This window comes from Theropithecus gelada, chromosome 1, assembly GCF_003255815.1.
Source record: "Theropithecus gelada isolate Dixy chromosome 1, Tgel_1.0, whole genome shotgun sequence".
NCBI classification, from domain to species: Eukaryota; Metazoa; Chordata; class Mammalia; order Primates; family Cercopithecidae; genus Theropithecus; species Theropithecus gelada.
The window spans coordinates 217415487-217442893 of record NC_037668.1 but is presented as its reverse complement, the minus strand read 5'-3'; the positions used below and the strand labels follow the sequence as shown (position 1 = coordinate 217442893).

Here is a 27407-nt window from a genome sequence, read left to right as displayed (position 1 = left end):
GACTTAGGATTGTCTTGACAATGCGGGCTCTTTTTTGGTTCCATATGAACAAGCAGTTTTTTTCCAATTTTGTGAAGAGAGTCATTGGTAGCTTAATAGGGATGGCATTGAATCTATAAATCACCTTGGGCAGTATGGCCATTTTCACAATATTGATCCTTCCTATCCATGAGCATGGTATGTTCTTGCATTTGTTTGTGTCCTCTTGTATTTTACTGAGCAGTGGTTGGTAGTTCTCCTTGAAGAGGTCCTTTACATCCCTTGTAAGTTGGATTCCTAGGTATTTTATTCTCTTTGAAGCAATTGTGAATGGGAGTTCATTCATGATTTGGCTCTCTGTTTGTCTGTTACTGGTGTAAAAGAATGCTTGTGATTTTTGCACATTGATTTTGTGTCCTGAGACTTTGCTGAAGTTGCTTATCAGCTTAAGGAGATTTTGTGCTGAGACGATGGGGTTTTCTAAATATACAATCATGTCATCTGCAAACAGGGACAATTTGACTTCTTCTTTTCCTAACTGAATATGCTTTATTTCTTTCTCTTGCCTGATTGCCCTCGCCAGAACTTCCAACATTATGTTGAATAGGACTAGTGAGAGAGGGTATCCCTGTCTTGTGCCAGTTTTCAAAGGGAATGCTTCCAGTTTTTGCCCATTCAATATGATATTGGCTGTGGGTTTCTCATAAATAGCTCTTACTATTTTGAGATACGTTCCATCAATACCAAATTTATTGAGAGTTTTTAGCATGAAGGGCTGTTGAATTTTGTCAAAGGCCTTTTCTGCCTCTATTGAGATAATCATGTGGTTTTTGTCTTTGGTTCTTTTCACATGCTGGATTACGTTTATTGATTTGTGTATGCTGAACCAGCCTTGCATCCCAGGGATGAAGCCCACTTGATCATGGTGGATAAGCTTTTTGATGTGCTGCTGGATTCAGTTTGCCAGTATTTTATTGAGGATTTTTGCATCGATGTTCATCAGGGATATTGGTTTAAAATTCTCTTCTTTTTGTTGTGTCTCTGCCAGGCTTTGGTATCAGGATGATGCTGGCCTCATAAAATGAGTTAGGGAGGATTCCCTCTTTTTCTATTCATTGGAATAGTTTCAGAAGGAATGGTACCAGCTCCTCGTACCTCTGGTAGAATTCGGCTGTGAATCCTTCTGGTTCTGGACTTTTTTTGGTTGGTAGGCTGTTAATTATTGCCTCAATTTCAGAGCCTGCTATTGGTCTATTCAGGGATTCAACTTCTTCCTGGTTTAGTCTTGGGAGAGTGTAAGTGTCAAGGAAATTACCCATTTCTTCTAGGTTTTCTAGTTTATTTGCGTAGAGGTGTTTATAGTATTCTCTGATAGTAGTTTGTATTTCTGTGGGGTCACTGGTGATATCGCCTTTATCATTTTTTTTATTGCGTCTATTTGGTTCTTCTCTCTCTTCTTCTTTATTAGTCTTGCTAGCGATCTATCAATTTTGTTAATCTTTTCAGAAAACGAGCTCCTGGATTCATTGATTTTTTTGGAGGATTTTTTGTGTCTCTATCTTCTTCAGTTCTGCTCTGATCTTAGTTATTTCTTGCCTTCTGCTAGCTTTTGAATGTGTTTGCTCTTGCTTCTCTAGTTCTTTTAATAGTGATGTTAGGGTGTCAATTTTAGATCTTTCCTGCTTTCTCTTGTGGACAGTTAGTGCTATACATTTCCCTCTACACACTGCTTTAAATGTGTCTCAGAGATTCTGGTATGTTGTGTCTTTATTCTTGTTGGTTTCAAAGAACATCTTTATTTCTGCCTTCATTTCATTATGTACCCAGTAGTTATTCAGGAGGAGGTTGTTCAGTTTTCATGTAGTTGAGCAGTTTTGATTGAGTTTCTTAGTCCTGAGTTCTAGTTTGATTGCACTGTGGTCTGAGAGACAGTTTGTTACAATTTCTGTTCTTTTACATTTGCTGAGGAGTGCTTTACTTCCCACTATGTGGTCAATTTTGGAATAAGTGTGATGTGGTACTGAGAAGAATGTATATTCTGTTGATTTGGGGTGGAGAGTTCTGTAGATGTCTATCAGGCCCTCTCGGTGCAGAGTTGAGTTCAATTCCTGGATATCCTTGTTAACTTTCTGTCTCATTGATCTGTCTAATGTCGACAGTGGGGTGTTAAAGTCTCCCATTATTATTGTGTGTGAGTCTGAGTCTCTTTGTAGGTCTCTAAGGACTTGGTTTATGAATCTGGGTGCTTATATATTTAGGACAGTTAGCTCTTCCTGATGAATTGATCCCTTTACCATTATGTGTTGGCCTTCTTTGTCTCTTTTGATCTTTCATGGTTTAAAGTCTGCTTTATCAGAGACTAGGATTGCAACCCCTGCTTTTTTTTTTTCCATTTACTTGGTAGATCTTCCTCCATCCTTTTATTTTGAGCCTATGTGTGTCTCTGCATGTGAGATGGGTCTCCTGAGTACAGCACACTGATGGGTCTTGACTCTTTATCCAATTTGCCTGTCTGTGTCTTTTAATTGGACCATTTAGTCCATTTATATTTAAGGTTACTATTGTTATTTGTGAACTTGATCCTGTCATCATGATACTAACTGGTTATTTTGCTCGTTAGTTGATGGAGTGTCTTCCTAGCATTGATGGTCTTTACATTTTGGCATGTTTTTGCAATGGCTGGTACCTGTTGTTCCTTTCCATGTTTAGTGCTTCCTTCAGGATCTCTTGTAGGGCAGGCCTGATGGTGACAAAATCTCTCAGCATTGGCTTGTCTGTAAAGGATTTTATTTTTCCTTCACTTATGAAACTTAGTTTGGCTGGATATGAAATTCTGAGTTGAAAATTCTTTAAGAATGTTGAATATTGGCCCCCACTCTCTTCTGGCTTGTAGAGGTTCTGCCGAGAGATCTGCTGTTAGTCTGATGGGCTTCCCTTTATGGGTAACCCGACCTTTCTCTCTGGCTGCCCTTAACTAACATTTTTTCCTTCATTTCAACTTTGGTGAATCTGACAACTATGTGTCTTGGAGTTGCTCTTCTCGAGGAGTATCTTTGTGGCATTCTCTGTATTTCCTGAATTAGGATGTTGGCCTGCCTTACTAGGTTGGGGAAATTCTCCTGGATGATATCCTGCAGAGTGTTTTCCAACTTGGTTCCATTTTCCCCATCACTTTCAGGCACACTAATCAGACGTAGATTTGGTCTTTTCACATAATCCCATATTTCTTGGAGGCTTTGTTCATTTCTTTTTCCTCTTTATTCTCTCGACCTCTCTTCTCACTTCATTTCATTCATTTGATCTTCAATCACTGATTTTCTTCCAGTTGATCAAGTGGGTTACTGAAACTTGTGCATTTGTCGCGTAGTTCTCGTGTCATGGTTTTCATCTCTATCAGTTCTTTTATGGTCTTCTCTGCATTGATTATTCTAGTTATCCATTCATCCATTCTTTTTTCAAGGTTTTTAGTTTGTTTGTGCTGGGTAAGTAGTTCCTCCTTTAGCTCTGAGAAGTTTGATCGACTGAAGCCTTGTTTTCTCAACTCGTCAAAGTCATTCTCCGTCCAGCTTTGTTCCGTTGCTGGCGATGAGCTGCATTCCTTTGGAGGGGGAGATGCGCTCTGATTTTTTGAATTTCCAGCTTTTCTGCACTGCTTTTTCCCCATCTTTGTGGTTTTATCTGCCTTTGGTCTTTGATGATGGTGACGTATTGATTGGGTTTTGGTGTGGATGTCCTTTCTGTTTGTTTGTTTTCCTTCTAACAGTCAGGACGTTCAGCTGCAGGTCTGTTGGAGTTTGCTTGGGGTCCACTCCAGACCCTGTTTGCCTGGGTATGAGCAGCGGAGGCTGCAGAAGATAGAATATTGCTGAACAACGAATGTTGCTGTCTGATTCTTGCTCTGAAAGCTTCGTCTCAAAGGTGTACCCAGCCGTGTGAGGTGTGAGGTGTCGGTCTGTACCTCAGTTGAAAATGCAAAAATCACCCGTCTTCTCTGTCGCTCACACTGGGAGCTGGAGGCTGGAGCTGTTCCTATTCGGTCATCTTGGGCGCCCCTGTGTCCTAGTATTCTTTAGACACAATAAGAATAATCTCTGATTGAAGGATAAATACAGAATAGAATGAAAAGCAAAATGCTTAAATCAATCAATAAAAATAAACATTGATTTTTAAATAATTTATGTTGTGCTTTAATTATATAAATGAAAAATATCTGATGTAATAACGTAAATTGAGGTCCTGACAAAAATGAGGTTAATTTTTTGTGAGGTTGCTTTATTTTCTGGTACAAGTTAAAAGTATGGACATATTAGACTTTTTGAAGTCAAATTTAAATATTATAATTTCAGTTACAACTAGATGGCTACCAGGCTAATTGGAGGAGAAATGGAATTAGAAAAAACAATTATTCTGGCATATATTACATAAGTGGACCACGTAAAGCTAAGGATATATATAAAAGTAATTGCAAAAAAGATGACTGAAAAGCCAACAGGAAAATTAAAATGGAATTTTGAAAAAATGTAAAATAATTTTAAAAAGAGGCAGGAAAGGAGAAAAAGATAAAGATATAGGTTGAAAATAAATAGATTGAAAAAGATCGATCATGGAAACAGTAAGCATAGGAAGGATGGATTGCTGTATTATATCATTTCAAATTAAATGTATTACCATAGATTACTGTGATACTTTATAATGAGAAAAATGTCTGTTGAACAGGATGATATAGCAGTCATCAACACATATAACAGAATTAAAGAGATAAAAATGGGCAATTCCACAACCATATTTGGAGATTTAAAAATTCGCAGCACTTGGTATAGCAGCTACACAAAAAATTAGCTAAGGCATAGAATAACACTATCAACCACCTTGGTATACCTAATATTTATAGAACACTACACTCAAAAGTGGCAGAAGAGACATTATTTTCAAGTAAACATGGTACATTGATCAGAATGGAGCATACTCTTATCAGGATAATGCTGGCCTCATAAAATGAGTGTGGGAGGATTCCCTCCTTTTCTGTTGTTTGGAATAATTTCAGAAGGAATGGTACCAGCTCCTCTTCATACCTCTGGTAGAATTCAGCTGTGAATCCGTCTGGTCCTGGACTTTTTCTGGTTGGTAGGCTATTAATTGTTGCCTCAATTTCAGAACTTGTTGTTGTTCTATTCAGGGATTCAACTTCTTTCTGGTTTAGTCTTGGGCGGGTGTATGCGTCGAGGAATTTATCCATTTCTTCTATATTTTCTAGTTTATTTGCATAGACATGTTTACAGTATTCTCTGATGGTAGTTTATATTTCTGTGGGATCTCTGGTGATATCTCCTTTATCATTTTTTATTGTGTCTATTTGATTCTTCTCTCTTTTCTTCTGTATTAGTCTGGCTAGATCTATTTTGTTGATCCTTTAAAAAAACCCAGCTGCTGGATTCATTGGTTTTTTTTCTTTGAAGGGTTTTTTCATGTCTCTATTTCTTTCAGTTCTGCTCTGATCTTAGTTATTTCTTGCCTTCTCCTAGCCTTTGCATGTGTTTGCCTTTGCTTCTCTAGTTCTTTTAATTGTGATGTTAGGGTGTCAATTTTAGATCTTTCCTGCTTTCTCTTGTGGGCATTTAGTACTATAAATTTCCCTTTACACACTGCTTTAAATGTGTCCCAGAGATTCTATTACATTGTGTCTTCATTCTCATTGGTTTCAAAGAACATCTTTATTTCTGCCTTCATTTCGTTATGTACCCAGTAGTCATTCAGGAGCAGGTTGTTCAATTTCCATGTCTTTGTGTGGTTTTGAGTGAGTTTCTTAGCCCTGTGTTCTAATTTGATTGCAGTGTGGTCTGGGAGACTTACGGTTTTCATTCTTTTGCATTTGCTGAGGAGTATTTTACTTCCAATTACGTAGTCAGTTTTAGAATAAGTGCGATGAGGCACTGAGAAGAATGTATATTCTGTTGATTTGGGGTGGAGAGTTCTGTAGATGTCTATCAGGTCCGCTTGGTCCAGAGCTGAGTTCTGTCTCGTTGATCCATCTAATATTGACAGTAGGGTGTTAAAGTCTCCACTATTATTGTGTGGGAGTGTAAGTCTCTTTGTAGGTCTCTAAGAACTTGCTTTATGAATCTGGGTGCTCCTGTGTTGGATGCATATATATTTAGGATAATTAGCTCTTCTTGTTGCAGTGATCCCTTTACAATTATGCAGTGCCTTTGTCTCTTATGATCTTTGTTGGTCTAAAGTCTGTTTTATCAGAGATTAAGATTGCAACTCCTGCTTTTTTGTGGTTTCTGTTTGCTTGGTAAATATTTCTCCATCCCTTTATTTTGAGCCTGTGTGTGTCTTTGCACGAGAGGTGGGTCTCCTGAATAGAGCACATTGATAGGTCTTGACTCTTTATCCAATATGCCAGTCTGTGTCCTTTAATTGGGGCATTTAGCCCGTTTACATTTAAGGTTAATATTGTTACATGTGAATTTGATCCTGTCATTACGATGCTAGCTGGTTATTTTGCCTGTTAGTTGATGCAGTTTCTTCATAGAGTCAATGGTCTTTTCAATTTGGCATATTTTTGCAGTGGCTGGTATCGCTTGTTCCTTTGCATGTTTAATGTCTCCTTCAGGAGCTCTTGTAAGGCAGGCATGGTGGTGACAGAATCTCTCAGCATTTGCTTGTCTGTAAAGCATTTTATTTCTCCTTCACTTAGGAAGCTTAGTTTGGCTGGATATGAAATTCTGGGTTGAAAATTCTTTTCTTGCCTGTAATCCCAGCACTTTGGGAGTCTGAGGCAGGTGGATCACCTGCGGTCAGGAGTTCGAGATTAGCCTGGTCAACATGGCGAAATGTTACTAAATACAAAAAAGTTAGCCAAGCATGGTGAGAGACGCCTGTACTCCCAGCTACTCGAGAAGCTGAGGCAGACAATCGCTTCAACCCAGGAGGCAGAGGGTGCAGTGAGCCACGATTGCACCACTACACTCCAGCCTGAGCAACAGTGAGACTCCGTCTCAAAAAAATATATATATATTTTCTTTGCGGATGTTGAGTATGGGCCCCCACTCTCTTCTGGCTTGTAGGGTTTCTGCAGAGAGATCCGTTGTTAGTCTGATGGGCTTCCCTTTGTGGGAAACCCGACCTTTCTCTCTGGCTGCCCTCAACATTTCTTCCTTCATTTTAACCTTGGTGAAGCCTGGCAGAGACACAACAGAAAAAGAAAATGTCAGGACAGTATCCCTGATGAACATCGATGCAAAAATCCTCAATGAAATGCTGGCAAACTGCATCCAGCAGCACGTCAAAAAGCTTATCCCCACGATCAAGTCGGCTTCATCCCTGGGGTGCAAGGCCAGTGCAGCATACACAAATCAATAAATGTAATCCATGACATAAACAGAACCAATGACAAAAACCACATGATTATCTCAATAGATGCGGAAAAGGCTTTCAACAAATTTCAACTCCCCTTCATGCTAAAAACTCTCAATAAACTAGGTATCGATGGAATGTATCTCAAAATAATAAGAGCTATTTATGACAGACTCACAGCAAATATCATACTGAATGGGCAAAAACTGGAAGCATTCCCTTTGAAAACCAGCACAAGACAACGATGCCCTCTCTCACCACTCCTGTTCAACATAGTATTGAAAGTTCTGGTCAGGGCAATCAGGCAAGAGAAAGAAAGAAAGGGTATTCAATTAGGAAGAGAGAAAGTCAAATTTTCTCGTTTGCAGATTACGTGATTGTATGTTTAGAAAATCCCATTGTCTCAGCCCCAAATCTCCTTAAGCTGATGAGCAATTTCAGCAATGTCTCAGGATACAAAATCAATGTGCAAAAATCACAAGCATTCTATCCACCAATAATAAACAGAGAGCCAAATCATGAGTGAACTCCCATTCACAATTGCTACAAAGAGAATAAAATACCTAGGAATCCAAATTACAAGGTATGTGAAGGACCTCTTCAAGGAGAACTACAAACCACTGCTCAAGGAAATAAGAGAGGACACAAGCAAATGGAAAAACATTTCATGGTCATAGATAAGAAGAATCAATATCATGAAAATGGTCATACTGCCCAAATTATAGGTTCAGTGCTATCAACATCAAGCTAATATTGGCTTTTTTCACAGAATTGGAAAAAAATACTTTAAACTTCATATGGAACCAAAAAATCCGCATAGCCAAGACAATCCTAAGCAAAAAGAACAAAGCTGGAGGCATCACGCTACCTCACTTCTAACTATACTACAAGGCTACAGTAACAAAAACAGCATGCTACTGGTACCAAAACAGAGATATAGACTAATGGAACAGAACAGAGTCCTCAGAAATAACACCACACATCTACAGCCATCTGATCTTTGACAAACCTGACAAAAAGCAATGGGGAAAGGATTCCCTATTTAATAATTGGTATTGGAAAAACTGGCTAGGCATATGCAGAAAACTGAAACTGGACCCCTTACACCTTATACAAAAGTCAACCCAAGATGGATAAAAGACTTAAACGTAAGACCTAAAAACCATAAAAATAGTATGAAAAAACCCAGGGAATACCATTCAGGACATAGGCATGGGCAAAGACTTCATGTCTAAAACACCAAAAGCGATGGCAACAAAAGCCAAAATTGACAAATGGGATCTAATTAAACTAAAGAGCTGCTGCACAGCGAAATAAACTGTCATCAGAGTGAACAGGCAACCTACAGAATGGGAGAAAATTTTGCCATCTTTCTATCTGACAAAGGGCTAATATCCACAACCTACAAATAACTTAAATTTATAAGAAAAAAAAAACCATCACAAAGTGGGCAAAGGATATGAACAGACACTTCTCAAAAGACGTTTATGCAGCCAACAAACATGAAAAAATGCTCATCATCACTGGTCATTAGAGAAATGCAAATCAAAACACAATCAGATGCCATCTCACACCAGTTAGAAATGGCAATCATTAAAAAGTCAGGAAACAACAGATGCTGGAGAGGATGTGGAGAAATAGGAAAGCTTTTACACTGTTGGTGGAAGTGTAAATTAGTTCAACCATTGTGGAAGACAGTGTGGCAATTCCTCAAGGATCTAGAACTGGAAATACCATTTGTCCCAGCAGTCCCATTACTGGGTATATACCCAAAGGATTAGAAATCATTCTACTATAAAGACACATGCACAAGTATGTTTATTGTGGCACTATTCACAGTAGCAAAGATTTGGAGCCAAACCAAATGTCCATCAGTGATAGACTGGATAAAGAAAGTGTGGCACATAAACACCATGAAATACTATGCAGCCATAAGAAGGATGAGTTCATGTTCTTTGCAGGGACATGGATGCAGCTGGAAACCATCATTCTCAGCAAACTATCACAAGAACAGAAAACTAAACATGACACGTTCTCACCCATAAGCGGGAGTTGAACAATGAACACATAGACATAGGGAGGGGAACATCACACACTGGGGCCTGTCAGGATATGGGGGGCTAGGGGAGGGATAGCAGTAGCAGAAATACCTAATATAGGTGATGGTTTGATGGATTCAGCAAACCACCATGGCACGTGTATACCTATGTAAGAAAACTGCACGTTCTGCACGTGTACCCCAGAACTTAAAGAGTGTGTGTGTGTGTGTGTGTGTGTGTGTGTGTGTGTGTGTGTGTGTGTATAAACATATTCTTGGTCATAAATGATTCTGAGTATGTTTTGGAAGATGAAAGTTATACAATGTATGTTCTATAATCACAGTAGAATTAATTAGAAATCAGCATTAAGACAATAGATGCCAATTACTGGAAATTAACATAATTTTTATAATCATTGGGTCAAAAACCTCACAAGAGCCATTAGAAAGTAATTTTCAAGGACAGTAATGAAAATAATACATATCAAAATTTGTGGGGTGTAGCTAAGTGAGTGCTTAGAAGGAAATTTATAGCCTTAAATACCTGTATTTGAAAAGAAGAAAGTTCTTACATTGTTAACTTAAGCTTCTGTCTTAAGAAACCAGAAAAATAAACCCAAAGAAAACGGAAACAATAGCATTCAGAAATTAGTGAAATAGGAAACAGAAAAATAGTAGAGAATAATTAATAAAACCAAAACTACTTCTTTGAAAAAAATAGAATTGAAAAACGTTTTGGGGTATTGTTAAAGGAAAAAGAAAAAGAAGGAAGACACAAATTACTGACACTGACCCAAGAAAACATTAGAAAACCCAGTATCAATGAATGGAAGTGAATTAGTAATTAAGAACCTTTCCTCAAAGGTTCAAACCCAGACAGCCTTGTCAGTGAGTTCTGTCAAACATTTAAGGAAGTAATTTGACCAATCCTCTACAAGCTGTTTCAGAAAATAATGAGAAGGGAATACTTCTCAACTTACTTTATAAGGCCACTGTCACCCTCATTTCAGAAATCAGCAGAACTATTTTAAGAAAAGACACCTATAGCCCAGTACACTTGTGAACATATGCAAAATTTCTTAACAAAGTATCAACAAATTAAACAATAGGTAAAAAGGATAGAAGCTTAAGTTATGTGATCAAATGGAGCTTATCCCAAGAATTCAAAGTTGTGTTAACATCTGGAAACTATTAAGCTAATTTCACCGTATTAATATGATAAAGGTAAAAATCTGCGTGATCATTTTATAGAGATACTGCATTTGAGAGTTTTCTTTTCTTTTTCTTTTTCTTTTTTTTTTGAGAAAGAGTCTTGCTCTGTCACCCTCGCTGGAGTGCCATGGTGTGATTTCAGCTCACTGCAACCTCCATTTCCCAGGTTCAAGCGATTCTCATGTCTCGGGCTCCCGAGTAGTTGGAATTACAGGCTCCTGCCAGCATGCCCAGCTAATTTTTGTATTTTTGGTAGAGACTGGGTTTCTCCATGTGGGCCAGGCTGGTCTTGAACTCCTGACCTCAGGTAATCCGCCCACCTCAGCCTCCCAAAGTGCTGGGATCACAGGCATGAGCCACCACACTTGACCTGCTTTTGACAAAAATTCAACAAACTTTCATTAAGAGTATGCAGATGACTAGAAATAGAACAGAACTTACTCAGTTGATTAAGTAAATGTATGTATAAAAGAACTACAACTTACATCATATTCAAGGGGGGTGAAAACTCAATGTTAAATACTAACTTGTGAAACAAAGCATGTAGGCTGCTCTCTTTAATTTAACTTTGTACTGCAGGTCTGATCTAGGGCAATAAAGCAAGAAAAAGATGTAAAAAGCGTACGGATTGGAAACAAGTGAAGCTGCTCTTGTTTGCATACCACATGATTGCATGTGTAGAAAATGCAGAAAAATAAGAGCTACTAGAACTAATAAATGAATTTAGTAAAGTTGCAGTATACAAAGTCAGTATACAAAAATCAGTTGTATTTTTAAATACTAACAAGAACAATTAGAAAGTGAAATAAAACCCTCAACAATAGCATAAAAGAACAGTCTTGTGTCAATGACAGTGATATGTTTTGAGAAACATGTCATTAGGCAACATTGTGTAAACATATTACTTGGACAAACCTAGATGGTGTAGCCCACCCCATACCTAGGCTATGTGGTGTAGCCTGTTACACGTTACTGTACTGAATACTATAGGCAATTGTAATGCAATTGTAAGTATTCATGTATCTAAACATATAAGCATAGGAAAGGTACAGTAAAATACAGTGTAATAATCTTAGGGAACCACCATTGTGTATGCAGTCCATCATTGACTGAAACATTGTTATGTGGTGCATGATTGTATGTAGGAATAAATTCAGTTAAAGATGTGAAAGATCTTTACACAGAAAATTACAAACATTGCATTGGGAAATTAAAGACCTATATAAATGTAGAGCTATACCATGTTCATGGATTAGAAGATTTAAATGATTAAGATATTAGTTTTCCCAAAATTTATCTATAGATTTAATGTAATTCTAGTCAAAATCCAAATAGACTTTAAGAAGTAGACAAGCTGATTTTAAAATTTATTTGGAAAAATAATGATCCTTGGTCTGATAGCCAAATGTCTAAAAATAAAAGCTTGACATAAGTGCTCCTGAGACTGATTGTTCAAACTACAAGCTGAATCCTTTTTTTTTTTTTCCTTAGAAATTTACTATAATCTGGAAACAATTAAAGGTTTTGGCTTTCCTTTCCTTGGAATGTCTGTTGGACCTGATAAAAATCTTGAAGATGTCAATGATGGACTTAAAATAGCTAAGCAAAAAACTGCAGCAAACTTTTAGGGGGTCAACTCAATAGTTAGGATTGGCCAGTTGCGGTGGCTCACGCCTGTAATCCCAGCACTTTGGGAGGCCTAGGTGGAAGGATCACTTGACGTCAGGAGTTCGAGACCAGCCTGGCCAACGTGGTGAAACCCCGTCTCTACTAAAAATACAAAAATTAGCCGGGCGCTGTGGCACACACCTGTAATCCTGGCTACTCAGAAGGCTGAGACAGGAGAATTGCTTAGACCCAGGAGGTGGAGGTTGCAGTGAGCTGAGATCATGCCATTGAACTCCAGCCTGGGCAGCGGAGTGAGACTGTTTCCAAAAAAAAAAAGTAGGATAGATATAAACAGACAAATAAAATGTAACTGTTCATGTAAATGATTTTAACTCGAGTTTTCAACAGTTTTTTTCCTCTCTTTTTTTCTTTAACATATTTCCACAAAATGCTACTACACACTTTAGGCCTATAGTGAAACGCTCTTAGGACTATTTTCATTTTGGGGTGATGGCGGGAGTGTGTGCTTATGTGTGTTGTGTGTGTTTGATCTCCAAATAGATTTCATTTGTATTTATTTCATATTTTATAAAAGGAAAATATTTAAATCATTTGCCATCATCTATTAATGGGACATTCTACTCATTTTTGTAGGGAAGAATGGACAGAAGCTATCCAGGCTGTAGCAGACAGACTGCAGAGGCAAGAAGAGGAGAGAATGAATTGTAGTCCAACTTCACAAATTGATAATATAGGAGAGGAAGAGATGGATGCTTCTACAACCCATCATAAAAGAAAGGTAGAAAATAATAACTTATTCCCAGCACAGCATTCATTTGTCTGGAAGAAACATACTAAAAACTACCATTTGCAGAAAGATGTCAGCCAATTTTCTTATGATACGTAAATGTATTGGTGGGTTTCATTCACACGAATCTGAAATACTTGTTGTTGTTTAAAACCAAGTAGGTGAACATCGTTTCAGTGAGAACATCGTTTCAGTGATTCAGCACTTTAGCGCTGAATGCTGATAGGCCACATGTGTGACTGATGTGCCATCATACTGCTTTATAATTTGCATTGTTCCTTATTATTTTTAATACAGTTTTAGAAACTTTGTAATAAAATGTTTTCCCTGATGATTTGTTCCTTTCCACTTTGCATTTCATATTCGCCTGAAAAGCATGAGCAATAATGGCTCAGGTGTACTTCCTGATTGGTGCCCTCAGTCATAGTAAAGTCAGCAGGAAAGTGAACAGTCTTGGAAATAATAACTCTTATTTAATGGCTGCTTCTGGGCCAGTAGGGAAATAGACTTTTCCTTCTCTCAGTGCTCCAGCATAATAAATACCAATTTATATTTTTATGAGAAATATAAATTTTGTTTTTCATTGCTATAGAAAATTGAAAAGCAATTTCCTTATTATAAAAATGATATTTTCATGATTAATCTAAAGATAGAGGTGTTGAGATAAGCTTGCCATTTATAACTTTAGAATATATTTGGTTTAATAGATTGTTAATTAATCTTCAGGTAAGAAAATACAAATTTTCAAGGTATTATCCATGAAATTTGGTATTAGCACAGTGATTAAGAACTCTTTGGAGATAGACTGCCTGAGTTCATATCCTCCCTTTTCCACATTAAACTTGTGGACTTGGTGAAGTTATACAGTCACAACATAAAGTTAATTATCCTTTCCTTATGTGAATAAGAATAACATTCTATACTTCATTTGAGCCAAATGTCTGAGATCCCTTTCTGTCTTCATTGCAGATTTCTTCTCTATTTGTTTGTTGAACTGAATTTTCACTCTTTTCTTTTATGTCAGTTTAACCTGCCTTGTTCCTCTGTCATTGCAAAAAGAAAAACAAAGTCTAGCTACACTTACCTACCTACTCAGAGTTAAGAAAGCTTCTTTTGTACATATGTAAATTATTTCATTTAAAATGAAATGAAATCAAGAATAGTATAAATCAGATATGGTTAAGTAATTGAACCTCAAATTCAAAATACTTCTACGAGTTTTTATTTTTGGAGACTCAGTTGGAGTAAAAAATTCTAAGAGAATCTGTTTTAGAGTGATTTTTATGGTTAATCTTTATGTGGACAAGGAATAGTAGCTAACTTTAATAGCTAATATTTATTGAGCACATATTACATAAATACTTTAAACATTTTTTTTTCATTTTGAACTTCAACTATAAGTTGAGTACCATTATGATTCTTCCCATTTTATAGTTAAGGGAAATAAAGGATGGAAGGATTAGGAAATTTTCCCCATAATTACACACAGGGTGGGAACCAGTACTTAAACCCAGGCAGTAAGATCTAAAGTCCTCAGTTTCTAGCACTATGTTGTAATACTAAAGTTCTACTGATTTTTCCAAGAGTTTACAAGCTTTATTATAAATTGAAATTAACTAATATCCAAATGTCATATAAGGACCGTTTTTCATAATATTTTGAGAAACAGTGTAATCATAAGAGAATATCTGCATAATTTTGTTTCTAATATAACTTCATTATAAGCATAACAATTATAGAGATTAGAGAGGCTCAAGATACATGAACTAAGAAAAAGAAAGAAGCTGTATGTTGACGTGTTACAGTATACAATTAAAAGATCTTAAATGTTTGAAGTTCTGTTATCTTTTTTGAAATAATTTAAAATAGTTCTAAATTACTGCAGAAGTTAGTGCAGAAATAGAACATTTGTACCACTACTAACTCCGTAACGGTCCTAATGACTTAGCCTCAAGTAGTAAAATATTACTGTCATTTTCATAACATAAATGATTCTAGAACTATACCCTTATGTATATCAATTATCATGCAAAGAATTGCAAAAGTTTGGATTATTTTTAATACTTTAACCACACATTCTGAAATAAGAATATTGTTCTAATAATTTATAGGATATATTTCCTTCTTTAATTTTTGTCAAATGGCATAGGATTTAAAAAATAGGTACTGATTATGGTGACTATGGTGAGAGTCGTCAGACTGCTATTTCTTGCATGAAATAGGGTTCATTATCTCCCTTAGTGGTAGTTTGTCGCCACAGTGTCTGCTCTGCCAGTTAAAAACTCACTTGGAAAGGAAGGATGTTGGGTAGTAGATAGAGAGGCAAGGGCCTCACAGACAGATTTAAGTGCTCTTCTGTGTTTGAATTAAAAGAAAATGTGGTTCTATGTTTTAATTAAAAGATAGTGTTTCAAAGGAATTTGATTAGAGAACCCAGAAGTGCCTAATCTTGGTCAGCCAAGCTACCATTTTCATATGCCTTGTCAAGTACGTGAAGGGGCATAGCATCAAAGGATAAAAAGCCAAGTGAGAGTCAAAGTTCTGCTTAATTTTTAACTGACTAGCATAGGCCTCTCTGGGATCAACTGGCTGGAATCTCATGATTTACATTTAAAGTATAAGCAGTGCCTTCTGCTTTCCCATTAAGTTTGACTCCAGTTCTTGGGATTGTATCACCTAATTCCTGGCTGCAGTAACTCATACCAGTGGCTAGTATCCAGAGAAAAAGAGAAGGAAAAAAAGACAATGGCCAGACCTGCTGAAATCTCATGATTTCACACTGCATGAATCTGCTTATTTAAAAGGGAGAAGTGATATAACCAATGTAGAAGTTGACTAATAACATTAGCTCCACCTCTTCTCATGAGAAAGAGCACCAGAAGAAGTGGGCAGAGATGGAGGCAGAGGAGTGAACTTCATCAGAGCTGTTCTCTTTTTACCTACTTGGTTTTGCTGTTACATTGTAAATGTATCTGGAATTTATCTTTTTTGACCAAATATGCTAATACTGTGGTATTCTTAAAAGTTCTTTATGTTCCTCATTGATTATATGTTTATTTTTAATCTAATCTGTGGTCTAGACAATGTCTTATATTCTGGCGTGCCTGATTTGAACACATTTATTAAGCACTTGTTATGTATACCCCTATATCTCTTAACCTAAAACAGCCATGTAAACATGTAAAGGGAAGAGTATAACTGTAAAATATTTCCCCAATAAATTCTTAAGATCAGGCTTTGGAGGAGGATTTTTTTTTCTGGAGAGTATTCATACTCCTGTTTTTTTCATTAAAGACTTACTGTATCTTTTTCCATAGCATTCGGAAGAACAAAACATTTTGTAATAGCTTACATTTCATTTGTAAAGACTACACAATTATTGTGTGTACCATTCTGAACATGAGCATTTGATAGCAAAGATACCTTACCTTTTTAATTTCCTCAAGTTTTGTCAAAATAGATGTGAAATCTGTTTCTGATTTTATCACATACGGTGCTTTTTAACTAATAATAATTTCTATGTAAGTTCCCTTAATTCCCTTTTTCTAAAAAAATATTGAGAGTCAAACTGACAAGCTGTGAAGTTCAGAGTGAAGGCTGTCATACTTTTTTCTTTTTTAACCTCATTGCCCTAAGAATTGCAATTTTACTACTATTTATTTATTTTTATTTGAGACAAGGTCTCACTCCCATCATGTAGGCTGGAGTGCAGAGGCACAATCATGACTTACTGCAGCCTTGACCTCACAGGCTCAGGTGATCCTCCCAACTCAGTCTCCCAAGTAGCTGGAACTACAGGCACCTGACACCGCACTTGGCTAATTTTTGTATTTTTTTGTAGAGACAGGGTTTTGCCATGTTGCCCAGGCTGGTCTCAAACTCATGCCCTCAAGTGATTCCCCTGCCTTGGCCTTTCAAATTGAGCCACCACACCCAGTCAAGAATTGCAATTCTTACAAAATATAGTAAAATTTTATAATTAAATATTGCCTTTCATCTGAAAATGTCATAAAGGATTTTACAAATTGTTTTCTAATTTTTACCCCCCCGATAATTCAGTTTCATTTTCTATGCTATTTAGTAATAGGGCACAGCAAGTATTATGTTCTAGTGCTTTTAAATAAAAAATGAGGAACATACTGTCCAAGTGAAACTTTGAGCAATAAATTGACACTCTGGCCTGGTTATGAAGATAATGTTTCTGAGTTACTTGCCATATGTATTAGGGTTCTCTAGAGGGACAGAACTAATAGTGTATATATATGTGTGTGTGTGTGTGTGTGTGTGTGTGTATATATATATATATATATGGAGTTTATTAAGGAGTATTAAACTCACACAGTCACAAGGTCCCACAGTAGGCCATCTGCAAGCTGAGGAGCAAGGAAGCCAGTTTGAGTCCCAGTGCTGAAGAACTTGGAGTCGAGAGCAGGAAGCATCCAGCACGGCAGAAAGATGTAGGCTGGGAGGCTAAGCCAGTCTAGCGTTTTCACATTTTTATGCCTGTTTTATATTCTAGCCACACTGGCAGCTGATTAGATGGTGCCCACCCGGGTTAAGGTGGGTCTGCCTTTCCCAGCCCACTGACTGAAATGTTAATCTCCTTTGGCAGCACCCTCACAGACACACCCAGGATCACTATTTTGCATCTTTCAATACAATCAAATTGACACTCGGTATTAACCCTCACACTGTGGAACAAACTACCTCAAAATTTAATGTCTTAAAACAATAGCCATGTAAATATCTCATGATTTTGTAGTTTGGGCCATTCTGTTGTTCTTGCATGCATGGCTCTCAGGCAGCTGCCTACAGCTGATACATGGGTGGGCTGGAAAATCCAACAATACTTTCCTTACGTGTCTGGGACCTTGGTGCTGACTGTTGGTTGTGGTGTGTTGGTTCTCCTCCACTTGGCCTCTCTCTTGGAGTGGTAATTTTTCTTCCAAGGTCTCTCCATATGGCCTCTCTCTCCAGGATAACGTGGACTAACTAACAGCATTAGAGCTGACTTCCTAGAGCTTTCCGAGAGAGAACGCATAAACTGCCAGGCTTAACGGCGTTGTCTGTTACTGGCATAGTATCAGTTTGATCATATTATGTGTTCAAAGCAAGATACGGAGATAGCCCAGGGAGAGAGAAAGTTGACTCCACCCCTTTATGGAAGAATAGAATGTGCATACAGGGAGAAATTGGAATTTGTGGCAGCCATCTTTGCAGACTACCTAGCATAAATAGCTTGTTATGTAGTATTCCTTGATTTTTTCCATTCTATTAATGCAATTAAATCTATCTAATATTACCTATTATTTGTTCAAATGACACTAGCTGATTTACTATATTTGATATTTAGAGCTACATGTTTGATTTTTAGTTGAATTAATATATCTTGTTATTTTCCCTGCTGTCTCTTTGCTACTTTATGTTTTCCTTTGAACTAGACATATTATTGAATGTAAGACACTGTAATTTGACATTTGGGGAAAATTATCAAAATTATGAACAGCAAAAAATGTTGAAAGTAAATGTAGGCATTAATTTCTAAAATTTTAAGAATTTGTATATATGATGCATGAGAGATACTGGGATGTGGTTTTCTTGCATTATTTTCCTCTAATTTTGGTATTGTTAAAAAATTGGCTTTCAGCCTGGGAGACCACATGGGTTCTTGGCTTCACACAAGAAGGAATTCAAGAGCAAGCAACAGAATAAAGTGAAAGCAAGTTTATTAAGAAAGTAAAAGAATAAAAGGTGACTACTCCATAGGCAGAGCAACCCTGAAGGCTACTGGTTGACTGGTTGGCTATTTTTGTGGTTATTTTTTAATTATGTGCTAAACAAGGGGTAGATTTTCTGGTGAAGGGGCAGGGAATTCCCAGAACTGACAGTTTCCCCCCTTTTCAGACCATACAGGGTAACTTCCCGAGATGCCATGGCATTTGTAAACTGTCATGGCACTGATGGGAGGTTCCTTTGGCAAGATAATATATTATAATTAATGTATAATGAGCACTGGGGACAACCAGAAGGCACTTTCATATAGCCATCTTGGTTTTGGTGGATTTCGACTGGCTTCTTTACCATATCCTGTTTTTCCAGCAGGGTCTTTGTGTCCTGCATCTTATGAAACCAGACCTGCCACACTCCTATCTCAGTATCAGGATGATGCTTGTCTCAGAATGAATGAGAAATATTCCTCATTTTAATTTTCAGGAAGAGTTTGTATAAAATTGGTGTTATTTATTCTTTAAATGTCTGTAGAATTCACCAGTGAAACCATCTGGGCCTGGAGTTTTCTTTGATGAAAGGTGTTTAACCACAAACGCAGTTTTTCTTAATAAATATGGGGTTATCAAATTATCTGTTTCTTCTTAGGTGAGCTTTCATAGCTTGAGACTTTCTAGCAATTTGTTCATTTCATCAAAGGTGTCAATTTTATTGTCAAAATGCCATTTATATTCTCTTAGTTTCTTTTAACATCTGTAAAATCTGTAGTGATGCTACCTCTGTCATTCCTGATATTGGTAATTTGTGTCTTCTCTCTTTATTTTTCTGACCAACCTGGCCAGAGGCCTATCAATTCTTACTGATATTTTAGAACTAGCTTTTGGTTTCACTGATTTTTTTCTCTACTGTTTTTCTTTTAAAAATTTAATGGATTTCTGCTCTGATTTTTATCATTTTCTTCTAATTCTTTTGGGTTAACTTGCTTTTTTTAAGTTAAGGTAGAAGCTGAAGCCATTGATTTGGAACATTTCTCACGTTTACTTTAGATAAATGATAAACAGAAAAAAAAAGTTATAAAAGGCACTAAAATTTTCAATGACTTGTAATTTCAAGATAAAACCCAAATACTTGTTTTTATATTTATAAACCTCTAAACTGAGTTTAAATTTAAGTAAACTGATCGTATACAATCACCTTTTCTTCTGTTCAAAAACCTATTAATATGAAAGTAAAAGAATTTCAAAAGGAGGCAAGTCCACAAAATGAAAAGCTGGGTTGGGGAGGGGCTTTAGGGCACCAGTGCTTTCAAAAGTTTGTAAGTTTCTGGAAGAATGTTGATAGAGCAGAGCAGGAAAAGAGTACACAGAGGAGACTGTAGAGAACAAGTGCACATGTGCTTGGCAAAATCCTCAGAATTACCTGACTTAAGAAGGAGAAGTGAAACTGAAAACAGGCAGATTAATTAAAGATATTCTTCTTAGAGCTCCCTGCCTTGCTGTTCTGAATTGCATCAAGTACTCTCTCAGGAATAACAACTGCTTTCTTTGATTTATTTTAACTGAAGTATACGAAGTTCTCAACATTTCTTATAAATCTATCCTATATTTCTCTCTGTCTTGGATTTTATCTTTATTTTGCTAGAGTAAACTCTCAGATAGCTCCTTCCAAAGCATTGCCTTTTTAGGCATATTTGGAAATGTTTGTGTGGAACATTTTTGATTATCACATTTTCTGGGGGTAGCAGCACTACTAAATCCTTGAAAACTTGAGTCCTTAAAAATGAGTGAAAATAATTTTTTTCCTCCTTTGCCCTTTTACATAACTGATAATTTGGCTGAGGAATTCTAGTTTCAAAATCATTTTCTCCAACATCTGAGAACTGCTTAAATTATTTTCAGCATCCATGGTTGCTAATGAGACAGCCAATGACAGTCTGATTCTTTTTCATTTAAATGTACTTATAAATTGGTAAAATTTGTTTTTGAGTGGATATTGCAAACACATACTTATATGCTAACAAATAAATTGCATCAAATACTTCATATTATATTTTTTTAATTTGTATTTTTCAGACAATGAATGATTTTGACTATTTGAAACTACTAGGTAAAGGCACTTTTGGGAAAGTTATTTTGGTTCGAGAGAAGGCAAGTGGAAAATATTATGCTATGAAGATTCTGAAGAAAGAAGTCATTATTGCAAAGGTAACTGATTATTAAAGTTGATCACTAAATTTTTGTTTGCAGTGTACATGTGTTTGTGGGCTCATGAATTTACATGCTAATGTATGCAAGTTCCATTAAACAACCAAAATATGGTTGTAGACTACTGCTGCAGTAATTTTTGTGTATTCATATTTGTAATTTTACAAGTTTTCAGACATTTATAATATCTGTGTATTACATGCTAAAGCTATTCTCTTAAGGAAATAGAAATGTTTATGTTTGCGTGTTTGGGAGAATGTTTTGTGGTCTATATCATAATTATACTAGGGTTGCTTTTTAATGTTTTCCCCTATTGTCCTGAATTTCTTATTAAGATTGACTAGAGTAGTGTAGATGATTTTTACTAATAAATTCTAAAGCTTATATAACACCGAATGGAAAAACATACTAAATAGATTTGAAAATACTAGAATGGTGAAATTAAATTATTTTAGGAAGACTTACTTCCCACCCCCATACCTTTATTCAGCTTAGACGTTTTTAAATAAATAGCATGCTAATGATGTCAGTTCTCACTCAGAGTTCTGAACAAAATCCCAATTCCCTCAGGAGATATACTTTACAAATTGCTTTATGTCTTACTTAATTCAACAAATGACATAAATTACTGTTATTATTTTATGGACTACTTTAACTTCCAGTTATTTGCAACTATAGCTTCCTCATCTGGAGTGTATTGCCCCATACACTTTGTGAAACTTTGTTTCCCCATCTTTGTACCTTTGTTTTGATGTCAACTCCTTTACAAGTCAGTAGCCCTATTGGAAAGAACATTGACTTTGGAGTCATACACACCTAGGTTCACATCTCACCTAATAGTCTTTAACAACCAGTACTTTTTAAAGCAGTACTTTGGGGAAGTACTGCTGTCTTAGGGGCATTTGGAAATGTTCACGGGGGGCACGTATTTACTTATCACAGTAACTGAGGAGGAGGGATACTTCTGACAGTTACCAGGTAGAAGCCAAATGTGCTAAATACCTTGCAGTGTGTTGGGCAGCCAATCAGAGCCTTAGTTTTTTTCATTTAAATTGATATAATAAAACCTCTGGACAGGAATATTTTGAGGATTAGGATATGTAAGGTATTTAGCATCCTAGCTGGCACTTATTATTAATTAAGTGATATTTTCTGGGAGGTAGTATAATGTCGGGTAGGTTTTGCCGCTTAGTAAGTGATCCAACTTTTCATGCCTTTATTTTCTTATCTATAGAGTGGGGCTAATAGTAGTACCTGCCTCATATGGTTATTTTCAGGGTTAAATGAATAGATAAATGTAATAGTACATGCCATCACTATTAAATAAACTTAACAAATTAAATTACAAATCAAATGAAATTAAAATATGCTATTGTTATAAATTTTTTATAATTATTTAATATCTACTGTGTATTATTACTACCTACTGTGTATCAAGCATCAGTAAATATCTGTTCCATTCTGTTTTTTTCTTTTATATACTAGCCACACTTGTATCCCACTATTTAATTTCTATTCATCAGACTGGGGAATATCCTATTAGACACTGTCTTATCTCACTACTTAACTTTTCTGAGTAACCCTACAGAATTGGGTATATTTCACAAATGATAGACTATTCTGATTGATGTAGTACCCTGCTGCTTTCTCCCAACAAATCTGTTTATCATTCATTTCTTGAAAGAAAATATGCTCATTTATAGCAAAATGATTAACACTATGAAGATGTGGGGTGTGACAAGACCTGGGATTTGGTTCCTGATGTGCCTGCCCTTCTCAGAGCAACACATCAGGGAAGAAATGATGTTGATACCTTTTTACTGGTGATGTTAACTTTGATTGCTTGACTATAGTGGTGTCTACTGTGTTTCTTCACTTTAAAGTTGCTATTTTTCCATTCAAAACTAAGTAGTATCTTAGAGGAAATACTCTTGAGACTATATAAATACCGTATTTTTTCTTAAACTTTTATGTACTAATTTTAACATCCATATCAGTGGATTTTGCCCATAATAATTTATTACTGTTGTGTTCTAATGGTGATTTTCTATTTTCCTCATTCCTTATACATTCTTAGTCAATTAAGCTAAAGGTTTATCAGTTTCGTTAATCTTTTCAAAGAACCAACTTTTGACTTTGTTGATTTTTCTCTATTTTATCTGTCTTTGCTTTAATCTTTATTTTTTTTCCTTCTGCTTGCTTTGGGTTTAGTTTATTTTTTTCCTAGTTCCTTAAGTTACAAAGTTAGATTGTTGATTTGTGATCTCTCTTATTTAGTTTAAGCATTTATGGCTTTAAATTTCTCACTTAGCACTGCTTTTGCGGCATCCTATAAATTTTAGTCTGTCATGTTTGTGTTTCATTCGTCTCAAAGTATTTCTAATTTCCTTTGTCATTGATTGTGTCTGTTTAATTTCTACAAATTTGGGAATTTTCTTGTTTTCTTTATATTATTCTAACTTCATGTTGTTGTTGGAGAAGATACTTTGTATTTGTCTTTTAAAGTTTGTTGAGACTTAATTTGTAATCCAACATATGGTCTATCCTGGAGAATGTCCCCTGTGCACTTGAAAATACTGTAGAGTCTGTTGTTAGGTAGAGTATTTTGTGTATCTTTAATAGAGCATTTTGTGTATATCTCTTAGATTTAATTGCTTCATTGAGTTGTTGAAGTCTTCTATTGCTTTACTTATTTCTGTCTGGTTGTTGTATTCATTATTGAGAGTGTAGGGTGTTGAAATCTCCAACTATTAATGTAAAATGGTCATTGCTTTCGACAGTTCTTTCAGTTTTTGCCTCATATATTTTGATGGTCTTGTTATTAGGTATGTTAGTGTTTATAATTGTTATATCTTGCTCTATTAACTCTTTTATTAATAATATTTTTTGGTCTTTTCTGGCCTTTTCATTTAAAGTCTGTTTTGTCTGATATTAATATAGCTACCCGTTTTCTCTTTTGGTTACTATGGTAGTACCCCCTTTAGCTGCAGTTTTGCTTTTCATAGTTTAAGTTATCCTGAATCAACCACAGCCTAAATATAGATGAGTATAGTAAAATAAGATATTTTGAGAGAGAGACCACATACATCACAATAACTTTTATCACAATATATTGTTATAATTTTTCTATTTTATTTTGTTGTTAATTTACTTTTAATAGTAGCTGTTAATCTACTTTAATATCCATTTATAAAGGATGTGCCTAATTTACAAATTAAACTTTATCATACGTAGTATGTATAGGAAAAAAACATGGTATATGCAGTTGGCGCTCCGTATTCTACATCCATGGATTCAACCAATGTGGATTTAAAATACTCAAAAATAATATGGGAAGATGTGCATAGATTATATGCAAATACTATGCTATTTGGTATTAGGGACTTGAGCTTCTGTGGATTTTATTATCTGCAGGGGGATTTTGAAACCAATCTCCCATGGATATCAAGGAATGACTTTATAGAATTTGGTACTATCCATGGTTTTAGGCATCTACTGGGATCTTGAAACATATCCTCCACTGATAAGGGGAACTGCTATATTTTCATGGAAAATTTGTTTTTTTCTCTTTCACTTTTACCCTGTTTATGGCTTTTGGAGACAGCATGGAGTTGGATCATGCTTTTTGTTTGTTTGTTTAATCCACTTTCCCAGTCTCTTTCTTTTGATTGGAGAGTTTAATCCATTTACATTTAAAGTGAGTCCTGATAAGGACTTACTTCTGTCTTTTTGCTATTTATTTTCTATATGCCTCATTGCTTTTTGTCCTTCTTTTGTGTTTAATTGATTCTACATAAATGCCTTCTTTTGTGTTTAACTGATTTTTGAGTGAAACATTTTAATTCTCTTCTCATTTCCTGTTGTGTATATTCTATAGCTATTTTCTTTGTATAGATTATATTTAATATCCTGAAGTTACAGTACTCTAATTTGTATTTATACCACCTGAACTTTACTAACCCTCAAAAACTCTACTTCTTTACAATTCTGTACTCACTCCTTTCAATTGGTGGAAGTTATAGTACTCTAATTTGAATTTATACCACCTGAACTTTACTAACCCTCAAAAACTCTACTTCTTTACAATTCTGTACTCACTCCTTTCAATTGGTGGTGTCTTTAAATTGCATCTTTATGCATTGTGTGTCCAAAAACGAGACAACTAATTTTTTAATGCGTGAGTCTCTTTAATCATGTAGAAATCAAAAAGTGGTATTACAACACAAACTTACAGTAATACTAGCTTTTATAATTTTTATGTATTTAGCTTTACCAGATCTTTAATTCTTCATCTGGCTTTAAGTGACTGTCTAAAGTCACAGGTTTATATTTAAACCTGAAGGGACTCACTATAGCTTTTCTTGTATGACAGGTCCAGTGCTAATGAACTCCCTCAGTTTCTGTTTACCTAGGACTGTCTTAATACCTCCCTCATTTTTGAAAGATAGTTTTGCTGGATTCTTGCTTTACTTTTTTTCCTTCAGCACTTTGAATGTATCAACCAGTCGCCTTCTGGCCTTCAGTGTTTCTGATGAGAAGTCTTCGATAATCTTATTAGGGATCCCTTGTATTTGATGATAAACAAGCAAAACAGACTCATTACTGATAGGGAAAAAGTTCGAGTGGTCTTGATAGGAGATCAAACCAGCTGCAACATTCCCTTAAGCCAAAGCCTAATCCAGAGCAAGGCCTTAATTCTCCCAATTCTGTGAAGGGTGAGAGAGGTGAGGAAGCTGCAGAAGAACAGTTGGAAGCTAGGAAAGGTTGGTGTGTGAGGTTTAAGGAAAGACACCATCTCTATAGCATAAAAGTGCAATGTGAAACCACAAGTGCTGACACAGAAGCTGCAGCAAGTTATCCAGAGATCTAGCTAAATAATTGGTGAAGATGACTACACGAAACCACAGATTTTCCTCGTAGATGAACCTAGGACTTCCTTAGAAAGGAGAAGTTAGTGCCTGGCTTTAAAGCTTCCAAGAGCAGATTGACTCTCTCAGTAGTGGCTATGCAGTTGGTGACTTTAAGTTGAAGCCATTGCTCCTTTACCATTTCAAAAATCCTAGGGCCCTTAAGAATTATGGTAACTCTGCACTGCCTGTTCTCTATCAGTAAAGCAACAAAGCTTGGATGACAAACACATCTGCTTACAGTATGTTTTACTGAATATTTTAGGCCCACTGTGGAGACTTTCTCAGAAAAAAAGATTCCTTTTTAAATATTACTGCTCATTGACAATGCACCAGTTATGCAAAAGCTCTGATGGAGATATACAAGGAGATGAATGTTGTTTTTATGCCTGCTGACCCAGTGTCAGTTCTGCAGCTCATTAGCAGTGTCCATTCTGCAACCCATTATTTCAACTTTCAAGTCTTATTATTTAAGAAATACATTTTGTAATAGATAGTAATTACTGCCATAGATAGTAATTCCTCTGCTGATAGATCTGGGGAAAGTTAATTGAAATCCTTCTGGGAAAGATTCACCATTCTAGATGTCTTGAAAAACATTCAGGCTTCATGGAAGGAGGTCAGAATATCAACATTAATAGGAGTTTGTAAGAAGTTGATTCCAATCTTCGTGGATGAGTTTGAGGAGTTCAAGACTCCAGTGGAGGAAGTAACTGCCGATGTGGTAGAAATAGCAAGAGAACTAGAATTAGCAGTGGGGCCTGAAGATAGGACTGAATTTTATCAGGTCCATGATAAAACATGAACAAATGAGGATTTGCTTCTTATGGTTGAGCAAATAAACTGGTTTCTTGAGATAGAATCTACTCTTTGAGAAGATGCCACGGACATTGCTGAAATAACAGCAAAGGATTTAGAATCTTACATAAAGTTAGTTGATAAAGCAGTGGCAGGTTGTGACAGGACTGACTCCAATTGTGAAGAAAGTTTTGTTGTGGGTAAGCAGCATGGCATGAGAAAGAGAGACTTCTCTTGGAAGAAAAAGCCAACATGGTAAACTTCATTGTTTCTCATTTTAAGAAATTGCCACTCCGGGCATGGTGGCTCATGCCTGTAATCCCAACAATTTGGGAGGCCAAGGTAGGCAGATAACTTGAGGTCAGGAGTTCAAGACTAGCCTGGCCAACATGGTGAAACCCTGTCTCTACTAAAAATACAAAAATTAGCTGGGTGTGATTTCGGGTGCCTGTAATCCTAGCTACTTGGGAGACTGAGGCTTGAGAATTGCTTGAATGCCAAGATCGTGCCACTGGGTGACAGAGCAAGACTTCGTCTCAAAAAAAAAAAAAAAAAAGAAAAAAAAGAAATTGCCACAGTCACTCTCACCTTTGGCAACTGCCACCCTGATCACTCAGCAGCCATCAGCATCAAGACAAGACCTTCTGCCAGCAAAAAGATAACGACTTGCTGAGGGCTCAGATAACCCTTCGCCTTTTTTGGCAATCAAGTATTTTTAAATTAAGGTATGTACATTTCTTTAGACATAGTGCTGTTACACACTTAAT

General features: G+C 36.2%; 1 protein-coding gene across 2 annotated transcripts in view; it reads left to right on the top strand.

The window, feature by feature from the left end:
• The window catches only part of AKT3 (AKT serine/threonine kinase 3), a 361197-nt gene that overhangs the window by 196009 nt on the left and 137781 nt on the right, over positions 1-27407 (top strand). For both annotated transcript variants that reach the window (XM_025361843.1, XM_025361849.1), the window contains exons 5-6: positions 12851-12995; positions 20804-20935. In XM_025361843.1, the coding sequence (XP_025217628.1) occupies positions 12851-12995; positions 20804-20935 (277 nt within the window). The remainder of the gene's footprint in view (positions 1-12850; positions 12996-20803; positions 20936-27407) is intronic.